At 42.9% G+C, this 14,521-nt stretch overlaps 1 protein-coding gene across 2 annotated transcripts in view; it reads right to left on the bottom strand.

Moving 5' to 3' along the window:
• etnk2 (ethanolamine kinase 2) overlaps positions 1-14,521 on the bottom strand; it is a 28,987-nt gene that overhangs the window by 13,057 nt on the left and 1,409 nt on the right. The window contains exons 2-5 of one of the 2 annotated variants that reach the window (XM_060063540.1): positions 11,148-11,285; positions 10,649-10,770; positions 6,724-6,864; positions 1,666-1,808 (exon numbers count right to left, since the gene is read on the bottom strand). In XM_060063540.1, coding sequence (XP_059919523.1) covers positions 1,666-1,808; positions 6,724-6,864; positions 10,649-10,770; positions 11,148-11,285 — 544 coding nt within the window. The other variant, XM_060063549.1, reaches the window with a different exon arrangement.

Raw genomic sequence — 14,521 nt, 5'->3', positions numbered from 1 at the left:
TTTGAGCCAGCCAGTGTTAGAGTGTGTGTGTGTTCGTTTGTGTGTGTGTGTGTGTGTGTTAGAGTTTCTGTGTGTTAGAGTGTGTTTCTAACATGTGACTCCTGCCATCACTGGTCAATATTATTAACATGGTGGCTGGGTTCATCAATTAGCCTGTCTGAGAGCCTGCTAATGGTGAGTCGTTTCCATGGCGACTACCTGAAAAAGTAGCAGTGAAAGGCCACATAATGAATTGCCCTGATTGCACAATGACTGACCGGTTAGAACCTTGTCTGTATGTATGTATATGTGTATATATATATACACATATATATATATACATGTTTATTAGGATGTGAATAACTCACATTTTTAATGGTCAAATAATCAGTGGGTGGTATGAACGAATAATTGATTATTCGATGTGTGCCGACATTCACAAAGGCAGCCATGGATCATCGGCAAGAAATCACTTAATATCTTAAACGTAAAATAACAACTACCTGCTAAGTATTTCAAGTCAAATTGTCTGTTGTGAAAAATAGATTAAACTATAATCAGAAAAGGCGATTGTATGCTGTACAGACCCTATAGTATCTGTGGTATAAAGGCTGGAACGAATTTCAAATTATAAATATGTACACTTTATGTTGAAAGTATAGACCGTTGCAAATCCCATTGAAACGAATGGCACGGTGATTCAGTCTTCAAAACGAGAGCTGGTAAATTGTGAAAAATGAATTAAACTGTAATCAGACAACGCTGTTATATGCTATAGACCCTAGAGTATCTGTTGTATAAAGGCTGGGACGAATTTCGAATTATAAATATGTACAATGCATAACGTTAGTTCTCTGGCTCACAGCTGAGCGGACTCATAGCTGAGAATACCATGGCAGAGGTCCGTCCTATTTACTGGAGGAGTGAACAACGTTTCCGTTGCATGTGAACCTTACAGGAAGGTAATGATTGTTCCTGGTATTAGTCAATCCCTCAGGCATTACCAGGGAAACATAGTTATGGCTTCTGAAAAACTTTATATTTGAAAAAAATGTAACGGTCCAAATGTAAAAAAAACAACATTTGGACCGATTTTGACCCTCGGGAACAACTAGTCGAATAATCGAATATTCTGACCCATGCCTAATGTGTAGGTGTATGTGTTTGCGTACATTGCAATTATATCTATATCTCTGCCTGGCCCTGTACCAGATTTCTGATTGGGGATAATGGAGAAGGCTGACTCAAATCTTTTTGATATATCTTGGACTGGCGTTACGGCGTCCAAGCACACATCAAGAGCGGCATGTGGCTCAGGAGGTAGAGCGGGTTAGAGGAGGTTGCTAGTTCGATCTCCGGCTCCTCCTAGCTGAGTCTCGAGGTGTCCCTGAGCAAGACTGCTGACTGCTCCTGACGAGCTGGCTGTCGCCCTGCGTGGCTGACTCCACAGTCGGTCTGTGGATGTGTCCATGGATGGGTGAATGTGAGGCAGTACTGTAAAGTGCTTTAAGTGACCACTGTTGAGTAGGTCATTAGACCTGCTCACTAGTCCGCCAGCGGCAGACGAAACATCTGCCTCTGCTGGCCACTTCATGAGGGGACGTCGGTGGACATTCTGCCGTGTATCTCATTAGGGGACGTCGGTGCATGTTCTGCTGTGTGTTGTGTTTCTCATTCCCCCCATACCCTCTTTGTTGTTGTGTATGATGTTTTTGCAGAGCAGGTCGTTGTGGCAGAGCACCACAGGCGAGCCCAGAGCAGAAAGGTGTTCCTTCATCCACAGCATCTCCTGCTCCAGCAACGCCTTGCTGGGCACCTCCCTCTGGATCCTAGGAGGGGGGGGGGGACGAAGACGGACGGAGACAGAGAGCGTAAAACAGCAGGAAAGGGCTAGGTGAAGTCTTCGAAGCAAATCAACTGGAGCTGTCAAGCGATTCAAATATTTAATCGTGATTAATCGCATTAATGTCATAGTTAACTCACGATTAATCGCGATTAATCGAAAATTATTTTTCTATGCTAAATATCCCTTGATTTTTTTGTCCCATAATTCTTCTCATTTTAATTCTCTTATCAACATGGTGAAGTGCATCGGCTTGCCTTGTGCAAATGATTTTTTATTGATAACAACATTGGCATATACTGATCAAAACAGGACGATACCAAAAAATAGCCTATAGTGCAATTAAACGACTGCTTTGAACAAATGTCATTTGAACATAGCAGTCAGGCTACTGCTTCTTTGTTTTGAGCCAAAGAAAAAAAAAAAAAAATTGCGTTAATCGCACGATAATTTTTTTAACGCCGTTAAATTTGGTTTGCGTTAACGCCGTTAATAACGCGTTTAACTGACAGCTCTAAAATCAACCCAAAAAAATATCCCTCCCTCTCTGCTCCCTCCCTCTATGTTCCTCTTCCATTGAGAAGTTGGCATTTGCAGTGTTGCTTGGATAGACGGGTGAAATAATTACAAAATGTCAATAAAAATGTGATATTGTTGTGACATTGCAAGCAAACAAACAAACACACACACAAACTCACACGATTGTTGTGTGGCTGTTGCTTGTTACCATGGTCACCCCAGCTTCCTGTTAGTTTGCATTACTGGCTTGTTTTCGTAGCTCAAAGCAACCTCTAGTACAAAGTGGAAACAATGGAAGCGGGACATGCACGCACAGGCACGTCGGGCTCCTCAGAGGACGCCGTCAGCCGTGACGGGCTGGGTTTTAGATGCATGACCCCTGCTGGGTCTCTGTGGCTCCTCCCCCTGCTGGGTCTCTGTGGCTCCTCCCCTTCCTCCCCCTGCTGGGTCTATGTGGCTCCTCCCCCTGCTGGGTCTCTGTGGCTCCTCCCATTCCACCCACTGCTGGTTCTCTGAGGCACTTCCCCTTCCTCCCCCTGCTGGGTCTCTGTTGCTCTCCCCTTCCACACTGCTGGGTCTTTGTGGCTCCTCACCTACCACACTGCTGGGTTTCTGTGGCTCCTACAAGTTCTGGGATGAGTCCGTTAAAGGATCTCTGTTTGTGGTCCGAGGGCAGGTGGGACTGTCTCAGCAAATCAGAGGAAATACATGCAGGTTGCATAGAGACCCCTTTTTTCCCTTCTGCTAACAGTAATGGGATTACAGAGCTAATCCACCCTAAGCCAGATGGGAGGAGATGGTAGGTAGGGTTAGAACTGCTAGCACAGACCACCTGCAGCGCCCTATCCCAGACATCTCCCTTTTTCGACAATTTGTGTTAAATATTTGAACTTCGGCGCAAAATCCACGTGGCGCTGGTGCATGAAAGCAACGTTTAGATTCTCTCAGCATCACTCAATGTGAGTGACAGTGTTTGGATCTCCGGTGTCTCTGAAGTCGCCAGGACTTCCACAGCAAGTACGGAGTCGCAATGACGGTTATCCCGTCCATGGCTTGTGGAAAGAATAGTACTTAGCATTGTGTAGCATCTTATCCTAGCCATCATTGATGTATACGGGGAATGGTTTTACCTAGATTGTTAGTGTTTGGCACTTGTTTCTATGAATATCTTTACTGTACCGACAGCGATATATTGTTGTTTCTCTTTCACCCTTGCAGTTCTCACGGTTACAAATACAATAGGTTTAAGTAAAAAGAGAGAGAGAGAGAAAAAAAATAAAGAAAGGGAAAAGCAAGAGGAGAAAGAAAGACAGAGTTAGAGAAGCTTGGTGCAGTACATCAACCTCCGCTGGGAGTCCCACACCCATTCTCCAGTGACTCTGCCATCAGTCCACCACCTATGGCTGCCAAGCTCGCAGCTTCAGTCAGGGTCACTCGGTTAACACTCAAAAGACCATCCATGGATCTTAGCAGAACAGTTCAGGTTGTGTTGATAAGGAGAGTGTCTTGGGACCATCTGGCTCAGGGGAAAATGACGGGAATCTTCTTGTTTGAGCCGGGCGCACATCGTAAAACCAGTCCCTGTGTTGCTTAGAGAAGGGAACAAGGCGATCTGATCAGCGTAGCAACGCAAACATCTGTCAGCGAGACACGCTCCTCTGGCCCTCCAATCCAGTTATTATGCATCAGTTATGTAAGCCACTCTGGATTTGCCTAGCTCCCTGCTAGGTTACTGCCGTCACGTGCAGCCGTCCGGATCTCAACCGTGGCGTGCACTGATCAAATCGGCACGGTAGGAAGGGGACCTTTGATAAGGGCTCAGCTTTACATTGTGTAATCCCTTTAACCTCGAATGCTTTGTGTTGGGGACATTCGTTTGTGCTGGTTCTTTTTTCGCAGTTAAATCTTTCAAAACAGTTAGGTACACTTCAAGCCTTAGAGCTCATTTCAGATTTATTGCTCAAATTTTGGGGTTTGGCTGTTCACATTTTTTTTTTTATATGGCTGGTATCAGATTCACGTGTTAACTGGTCACAGTTCGAACTGACCTGGACACGCAAAAGAACAAAAGCAAAGACTTCACACACAGCCTGCTATGGCACACTGGTACACTACCGTAAGTACACATGGAGGCCACTAGTGTCAGGATTTATGTTTTATATTAATATTGATGTGCAATGGAAGACAGAATCCGTTAGCGAGGAGATAACCATTGCTTTTGGTAGATCAATGGCTGCAACTTATGTGCGGAAGTGTGGGTCGGTGACCGGAGTGGTGGCACTGTGACGTGATTGGCTAACTGAAGCCAATTTTATCCAAAATGTCCGGATTTCAAGGGCTGCTTCTAACTACACTGCCACTATGACCTGCTATATTAACTGTCCCTCCACTGACCAACTCCATCACACCCACATTCATGTTTGTATTCACCAGTGACTTCCATCAGCACAGAATTGTGACAAATGTCAATCTAGAGTGACGAAAAAGTCGCATGATTTCAATATGAATGCTCAGATTGAGGCTTGGAACCAAAGAAATCTCCCAAGATCATGTTTTATTTACTCTGCAGATAGATCTGGTCTCGCTCCTGTTCAATTTTTCTGCCCGGTACAAAACAGAACGACTAGTCACAACATCTGAAACATCTGAACAAAGATGGCTGCCTCTGATGTAGAACGTTTTGCGGATTGCGGTATCAGGACACAAAATTTTCACTACAAGAAGAACCGATTTAAAGCTTTTATTGAGGGGAAAGATGCAATTTTTCCGTGGCTCAGTGCTGCGTGCCCCGTTTCGATGCCATGATTGGTTGAGGGCCTGTCCAAATGCGTCCATAGGCATTTTGATCTGCGCTTGTCAGTAAAGCCCTTTGGGAATGGAAAATTAACGGAGAGATTCCAGACTTATATAGTTTGAATAAGGTCGCATCGGAAAAAAAAATCCAACCTGTATCTTATTCAGGACCACATATGAAAATGGTCTATATCAGAATGGAAAAGATGCGATGCTGGGTGGGGGTACATAGAGGAACGCTATCTGTTTATCTAATTTGATTATCATCATTATACATTTTGCATTTGTTCTTATTGCCGAATGGACTGTATTCTCATAGATCAAGCGGCAACTGCTGCTGTCTTATTGTTTAGATATTGTGTGTGAAAGACAAAACCAGTTTATTTTTCCTAAGAAAACGTGTCTGATTGAAGAAGTCAAAGTCAACGATTCAAAAGTCAGGAACAACATCATTGCACACCGCATCTCGCTTGGAGAACAGTTCCACCAATATTTTGCAGTGACGGCTGAAGCGAACCACTGGATGAGAAACCCGTTCAGCATCCAAACCTCTGAAATGCCAGGGGACTTCAGTGTTGGTGAGCAGGAGAGTCCAACAGGATTGTCATGCGACGAAACATTGAAGTCTGCTTTCAGAAGGCTGTCATTGTTGGACCTATGGAAACAGCAGAAAAGCGAATACCCTGCACTTGCGGACAAAGCTGAATGCTTTCTCCTGCCTTTTGCGACCACAAATCAGTGCGAGAAAGGCTTCTCTTCACTTGCCATCATAAAAACAAAATACAGAGGCAGGATTGATGCTGAGCACATCTGAGACTGAAGCTGACTTTGATTGATCCAGACATTGCACGACTGTGTTCGCAGAGGCTGGCGCCCCCTTCTCATTAGGCGTGGATGTTCATTTATCAACGTGCTTGCCAATTTTTTTTTATTATTTGTATTTCGCCTGCAACAGGTTTTTATTCTTAATGTTCTCACTTGCTGTGTGTGTTGGTGTGTGTGTGTGTGTGTGTGTGTGTGTGTGTGTGTGTGTGTGTGTGTGTGTGTGTGTGTGTGTGTGTGTGTGTGTGTGTGTGTGTGTGTGTGTGTGTGTGTGTGTGTGTGTGTTTTAGTGCTACCACTTTGTACAGCTGACAACAGTTAACAATAAATAATATTATCTTGAGGAATAAATGTGCCTCCTGTGTGAACTGTGCGTAGTTGACTCGGGACGCAGGCCTACGCTACTGTATTTTGTTATATTTTAAAACATCGGTCATAATGGTTGTACTTGGGTATACAAATATTTTCTGAGGTGGTACGCGGTAAAAAAAGTTTGAGAACTACTGACCTATTATCTAGGCCGAAAAAATAATTAGCCAAACAATATTGATTATCTCAGTCAAATTTAAATAAAATATTGAATTATATAACACATGCTGACAATGCAAATTCCATCAGCGGTAGCATTAAATGAGGGGAGGGTTTTACATTAGTCTGCAGCAGTGTGCGTTCATCAAAGCGTGATATATCCCTAACGGGGTCAGCTGTGCTAGCCTCACACAGGCTTCCTGGCAGCCAGGGCTGTTGGTAAACAATGTAGGACTCACCTGAGGTTTGAGGCCTGGTCAGTGAACTCGGTGGCCACCAGGGAGAAGTATTTACGCATCTTGATCCAGAGGTTGGGCTTGGGGATGCAGCCATTGTGGGCGTGGATGGCGTGGATGCGGGCCATCTCCCTGGAGATCATCCTGAGGAGACACACCAAGGGTTCTTATGGCTGGCAGAAGAGTGCCATTACATTTCAGGGTACATTTTCCACCAATGGGAGCCTCTCAGGTGGTTCACTGGACAGCAGGTTTCATTTGTTGGGCTTTTGTTTTGTTTAAATTCCAGTGTTTAACCACAGAAGAAAAGTCACATTGCTTGTAATGTACAAATGATGAATCCAACGTTATTTGGTATAGTGGGGGACGATATGTCATGCAAAATAAAAGGTCAAGCAGGATCACGATCCACAATCCTGTCATGATTATTTTGACGTTGGTTTTGATGTTTGTTTATTTTGTAAGTTTCCGAAAAGTATAACCAAACTGATTTCCTTATTTTAAGCAACAGAGCATTTAGATCAAAGTACCTTTTCGAAAAGATTTCAAGTGTGCAAAGTATAAATATTCAACAATGATTTTTACATGGTTTAGCCCTGGATTCAATACATTAAGGGCTTCCTCGAGTTCAAAGAAGGATAGGTTATCCCCATGGTTACGACCAACGGCAACTTTTTTTTAGTTCCGTCGTTGTGTATGAGCGTTTTAATGAGCGATGTTGTATATAAAATGCTTCACGAACCATGGCATTATACTATACGTGTACGGTAAGCTAACCATCCCTCGGACATCAAAACCCACCGCTGCTCAGAATTTTGCTTCCCACATCGTGGCGTTATACTAAAGAATGTGCAACCATATCTGGTACACCACAGTCCACCCACCTCGCCGTGGATGTCTCTCCGTTCGGAGGCCTTAGAGCATTTTGATGTCACCAACAGAACGCCACCTGCGTCCCAGGCAGAGTTGGATGTTCACTGATAAGCGAAAACGTAGGATTTTAATCCTGATTTATCTAAATGATGGTCTCAATACAAATATTTGTGTCAGGGTATCTCGTCCGAAATCAACTGCAATTTTGACCAATCTTTTGGTCTAAGTTGTTGATCCTGTGTTTGTGTTTGTTAAAAGTGTGTTTTGGGCTGAGAGTTCAATGACGATGGGGAGTGTGTTATCCCCAAGGTTATGATCATTTTACTACTGGTCTATAGGCACTTGTGGATCTCATCGAGTTTTGTCCAATACTGCAGCTGATCCCTAAAATAAAAAGGTCTCTCAAAAGAGCGTGAATATATTTGTCTAACATGAGACACGAGTGAAGGAGAGGTATTTGTTGATCCTGAATTCTCCAAGTTGATCTCCTTTTACAAAGACCAAGTATTAATATATTTGTTGATCCTGGTACAAGCAATGCGAGTGGTCTTCTGAGGGAACAACAACTCCCTTCCTTCTGATGTGCAGATCACCATCTACAGGTGTTCAATCTGTGCACAATTTAAAGACCTCTCTATACAAGAGATAAACAAATGCTTAAAAAGTAGTTCACATGTCAAACGATGTTCTGAAAGTGAGTGTGGATCTATTTGTCAATCGGGGTACACTCAATGTTAATTGTCTTCTGTGTGTTTAAAAATAATAAAGTCCAAGACAATCGTCCATACAGATCTACTCTTTTCTCTTTAAACCCCACTGTCATATGCCAGGACCGGCAAATATAAAAGTGTGTAAACTTTATACGTCTGAACAGTGTTTACAATGCATATTTCGGGTCCCATCTCTTTGAAAAGCAACTGAGCACGCACAATACATATGGGCAATAAACCTAGTCTGACGTCACATTGTGACACGACTACTTGATCTAATCACAGAGCTGTAAAGTACAAAGTACCAAATCAAGATTGAATGAGTCAGCAATCTTACATTAGCCCTTTGCGGCCATCTGTCATCATCAACATATTAACCTTTATCTATTGCCGTTTGCCAGTCTTGCATGACCGTGATCAGTTTAGAGCTGTCCATTATTGACAACTGGACAGCACCTAAGTTGAGCCTGCCAATTCACCTGCCTGTCAATCTGCTGTGTCAATCAGGGATAAAAAAAAAAACTCCAATATTTGAATCTCCAAAAAAAAACATATACAAATACCTAGATACAAATATCAATGCAAATCAGCTGACTGGAGAAACCCAGCCTGTGTCATCAAATTACTCTGCAAACGTAGACCTGTGACGCCCATTGAGGCCATAGCTGTCATAAAGAGCCATAAGAATGCTAGTGACACGTTTAGTGGACAGCGACAACCTGGAGGTGAGGTGTCAGTTGATCACAGATCCACAGTGCCTATGACAAAATCTTTTTATATACATAACGTGACCTATGAACTTGGGACAATAGGATGTCAAACAAGAACCCATTAAAAAAACCTGCTACATTCTATAGATAAGAAATGCTGGCTGGCCATCCCGTTTACCTCTCTCTATGAACAAGAACGTCTTCCTGCACGGGGCATGTCACATCTTACTAATTACACTCCCAAAACCACTCCTACAGCCGAGATATGCAGACGCCCCACCATATATTGGGTCTCGCCATTGGCCAGGCCTCCCATTCCCTTTGTGTTGGACGAGATGCCGCTGGGGCATGCAGCAGGGTTAAAGGGGTAGAACAAAGCTGTCCTTCAGTTAACTTTATGCAAATAAAGACATTGCAACTGGAAGGCTGCCTAATGTCGGATTCCCGTATTGTAAATGTTGCAAGGCCCTCACAACCTCCGACCTCAAGAATCAAGATGGGTTCTCCGTTCATCCACAGTAAATAAAAGCTGTAGAAATATAGTTTCTTAGCACGATTGTCTTATTTGTGTCTCATTGCATCAGTCTTGCACACATTACTTTTCAACTTCTATCTGTGGACATGTTGCCATGCAGTTTGTATGCGCAAAAAACAGGTTATGCGTAGTTCTCAACTGGTATTGGTGACTTGATGGCGTTATGTTATGGTTGCCTGTCAGTGATGCAACTCGCAAGTCAATGGCCTGCCACTGTCAACTGCCAGTGGCCGATGTAGAAGAGGGAGGGGCTCTCTCCAGCCAGAGGCAGGGCAATTAGTTCAATGTTATTAAGTATTTTTTTATTCTGGAATTCTCCTGCCTACTAATGAGGAGGGACTCAATGTTACGTCCTGCGATTGGAAGATGATTTGCTTAAAACATTCAAAAACCAACTACGGTTATCAAAAAAAGGTTTTCACGTCAGAAAAAACACATTTCACGTAACGTCATGGGCAACTTTGTATTGCGTTGCAGAGATATTTCCTTAGGTTTGCAGCTAGCACAGCCATCTGTACCTTATCAAAACACCAGTGTGTTCCTCAAGAGGTCAAGGTCACCAAGTGTCCAGTCTGTCCTCAGGTGACACATGAGAGGATGAAGTAGAACTGCTGCCAAGAGGGCGATTTCTAACTTCTTGTTAATTACGGCAACAGAAAATAAAAATAGAAATAGAAGCAAAACAAGATTAAACACTGATGTTGTTCTCCAACGCTAAAGCTCTTCTTGACTGGTAAGTAAACAGCTGTTAATGCTAACATGGTTAGGTAGCAATACCTTATTAAAGGTACTTCATTGTATAACGTTAATGACAGTGTTAAGGCGTTTGCTGTTCGTTGGTAATATGCTGCCCCCTGTTTGGAGTGTGGAGAACTTATTTGGCCAAATCATACACGTTGCATCTTAAACGACAACTGATCAATATCATTATCAGTTGTCGGTATTGATCTTTGAGTTCCCTGGGGCTCTCAAAGTAAGATCAGTCCAACTGTGTCTGACCAGGGCGGCTTGATACGTGGGATGCTTCCACCAGCCCTGACAGGGTATCCCACTCATTAACATCCCCAGTGATACTGTGGTGTGCGTTGTCGCCCCCCAACCTGAGCAGCGCTGGGTCGCGTACGTCCTGGGTGCCCAGAGCGTCCCCTGGCATGAACTCGTAGCAGATGCCGTTCTGAAAAGAGCAGTAGAGACGAGGAGCGCAACCGTTTGCGTGCAGCACCTAAAGAACAAACACTTTTATCAACACGCTTTTATCCAAAACGACTTACAATAAGTACATTTTTCAGAAGAGAAGTTATATCGCTGTCGGTACAGCAAGGATGTTCATTGAACAAAGTGCCAAGCAATAACAATCGCGAGGTTAATCTATTCCTCGTATACAACAGAGATAGCTAGGATAAGATGCTACACAACTAAGTACTATTTTTTTTTTTTTTTTTCAAACGCACACCCTTTGGATTTAGTTCTTCAGCACTGTAGTTTTAAATGTAAAAACATTCCCGGCTTAAGAAATATTTAAATAATAATGATTTCAGCCCTAATTAAAACAATATCTTTTTTTTTTTACATTGTTGACCGTGTCCATAATTTTTTTACCTGGAAGCTTTTAAGTTCATTGTCTCGGTCTACGAACAGCTCCGTCTTGTTGCCATAGACACGGACCAAGACCACGTCGTCTGGGCTGTCCTCCACATAGCAGCCGACGAGCTTGTTGGTGGTGCCATCGGTGAAGAGCTAGGAATAAAAAAACAATAACCAATTTAAAGACTAAACAATGAGTAACTGCGGCAGATTTCAGTGACCACAAGGTTAAAACAATGTGTTGTGTCTGTAGTGCAGATAGTGAAGCATTGCAACGGCTGTGATTGGAAAGAATGACCTTGTGGCATTCTGTTACCAAACAAGAGAGAAGGTGTTGACACTAAAGACCCCTCACTGTGGAGTCTGGTGGATGCTATTTCAAGTTGTCCAAGGGCAAGCTTTTTTTTTATTGTAATTCTCTGAAAGATAGCAATTCTGATGGCTATGGGACATGTGTAAGCAAAAGATAACTGGATTGCAGATAGAGAGCAACCGGTTCTTTAGAACATATGTACTCTTTGCCCCAATGCCGTGTCAGTATATATTGTCCACTGCAGGAAGCTGACATTGAGACAACTTTGTGATTGTAAGCAATGCCATAGTGGTTCAATGACTCTTGAATCCTTTCCAATCAAAAATCCTACAAGGTCAGAGATATACAAGGGTGGTATCACATTCACAACATTGGATAGTCAGAGGGGGTTGTTTGCCCATTGTCTCCGGAAATGTAAAAAATGTGTCTGCTGAAGCTCGCGATGAAACTTTTCAATAAACATCCTCCCTTCAATGGACACTGCCACCCACAAACAAACAGAGCACAATAACAATACACATGGCTGTCCAGCAGCCACACATCACTGGCATTCCACACGTGGCTCACTGTAAAGACAGAGGCATTCCATTAGGACTGAACTGCCCTCCAACGACTTTCACCATCACATGACTGCTCTAGTCTAGCCATGGGACACAAACAATAAGCGGCCAGGGCCGTCCATCAAATGCGCTGACGGACAGCAATAAGCAAACCTCCCGGACGAGAGGTAGGTAAACACTCTCCAGTAAGCAGCGGCAGCAGCAGTGGTATGGTGCATGTTTGATGCATCGATGAAAGGCTAGCATGGGATTTGTGTGCTGCGAGGGCGCTAACCCCACTTTTAGCGTTGTTGGTTCCGTTTTGAGAAGGGATAGTCTGTTTAGTGTTCATAACTTTGGATGAAATACTTTAATCTTTGTCTTTTAGAGACATCTGAAAAAATTTAATGGTTTGTTAGGTGCTTGGATGCCATATCCATTATACAGGTCATGAGAGTCTCATACGTGTATGTATCATATTTTATTTAGCATGATATTCGAACTGCATTGACATCAAATCCGTCCCAAGCCTGGGAAAGTTGTAGGACGAGCCACAGTGCACGTGCCTCGTTCTGGTGTGCTGGGTCAGGATGTTTTGGAACGGTGTGTCATTCCAGAAAAGAAAACTAAAAGCGTTCCATCCTGTCCAGGTGGCACAGGGGGTCAGGCCGCTGTTTCTCTACTCACACCTTTTTAAGTGCCAACCATAACACGGCCGCTGCTGGTCAAACAACATCCAGTCCAAGTCTGCTCCGTCCTGCTCTCATACTCTCATCTTTCTCTGAGACTCAACAGGCCGTGCAGCTATGCTCGGCAGGGTACAAAATTAATGTCCTTTTCCAAAGTTCAGATTTGCAGATGATTTTTGACTAGTTTGTATTGAAAAAAAAAAAAGGTATCGTTGGCCACTGATTGGAACATTTGACCTATCACTGCAAATCTGAATGTCTGCAGCAATTGATTTTGCTTTATAGTTACATGAACAAATGTAGTAACACAGATGTGTGTTGTTACATATACAAATGTAGTAACACAGATGTGTGTTGTTATTACATGAACAAATGTAGTAAGTAACACAGATGTGTGTTGTTACATATACAAATGTAGTAAGATAGATGTATGTTGTTGTTACATGAACAAATGTAATAACACAGATGTGTGTTGTTGTGACATGAATTTTTTTAGTAACACAGATGAGTGTTGTTATATATACAAATGTAACACAGATCTGAGTTGTTACATGAACAAATGTAATAACACAGATGTGTGTTGTTGTTGTTGTTGTTACATGAACAACTGTAGTAACACAGATGTGAGTTAGCTAGCTTTATATATCATGATGTCACCTCATTAATTATTGATACAACTATAAAACATTGGGGACAGGGGATTATTTGTATGCCCCCCGTCTGGTTCCAAAGCAGATAGGCACGACAAAGCAGGCGGCTCTCATTGAGGAAAGGCTGTGCGATTGTGACAGGCAGGGAAGGACGTAAACATTGTCCCAGTATCACAGAGCAGAGGGGGCGGGATGGGGAGGCTGGGTGGAGTTGGTGGGCCCCCGAGGACCAGCATTAGTCCCTGGGATGTAAACAGACGCCGGCTCCACCTGCCCCCACCCTGTTGGGTTCATACAAAGCCAGTGGACGTTGTTGTCACCACGGTGTGCTATTCAGCAAGGGAGCCATTCCTGTTGCAACAGGTTTGACCCTAGCCACGAAACATGAGCGACTCCATCCACTTAGCGGGAATCAATTATGCATTTGCCCCTTATCCAACTTTCTCAATTCTGGATGTGTGAATTTCACATAGACATCAACAGGCCCAATAAAGTCACCCAAACCAATGACATATTTGCAGACATGAAGTGTGTGTTTGTGGTGGAGGCTGCTGAGATTAACAACATAGTACACACACACACACACACACACACACACACACACACACACACACACACACACACACACACACACACACACACACACACACACACACACACACACACACACACACACAAGTCTACCATATGCATACTCCTATTTCATATATATGGTGAGGAATAATGAATGCATAATGCATTCATCTATATACGATATAGACTGAGGTCATGATACAGGCCTGAAGGTCACTATTTATAAATAACATGCATTGAAATACTATCACTTCATCAATGTATTATAATTTTGTGGTTATGAGAGGAGGTGATCATATTATCTTTAAACATTATAGATAGCTACATCAGATAATATATTTTGCCCCAGAATAGTTTTACAAAACAGAGGGACTTCGCTCACATGAGTAAAGACGTTTTGAGTAAAGAGTGACTGCACGTAGCTGGAGAAGTTGGCCTATATTCAGACAGTAGTGACAATTCTGATTTAAAAAAAACATTAAATCATCATCATGAAATACAAATTATAATATTACATAATGCAATGGATTATACGTATACGACAAACATATACTGACTCGGTTTATGAATACTATTAAAGTTTCAACTGACAGCAATTTAAACAGGGTACAATAACACAGATCGT

This window comes from Gadus macrocephalus, chromosome 1 (assembly GCF_031168955.1).
Source record: "Gadus macrocephalus chromosome 1, ASM3116895v1".
Lineage (NCBI taxonomy): Eukaryota > Metazoa > Chordata > Actinopteri > Gadiformes > Gadidae > Gadus > Gadus macrocephalus.
Note: the sequence above shows the minus strand (reverse complement) of the source record. Positions and strands in the feature narration are given on the sequence as shown.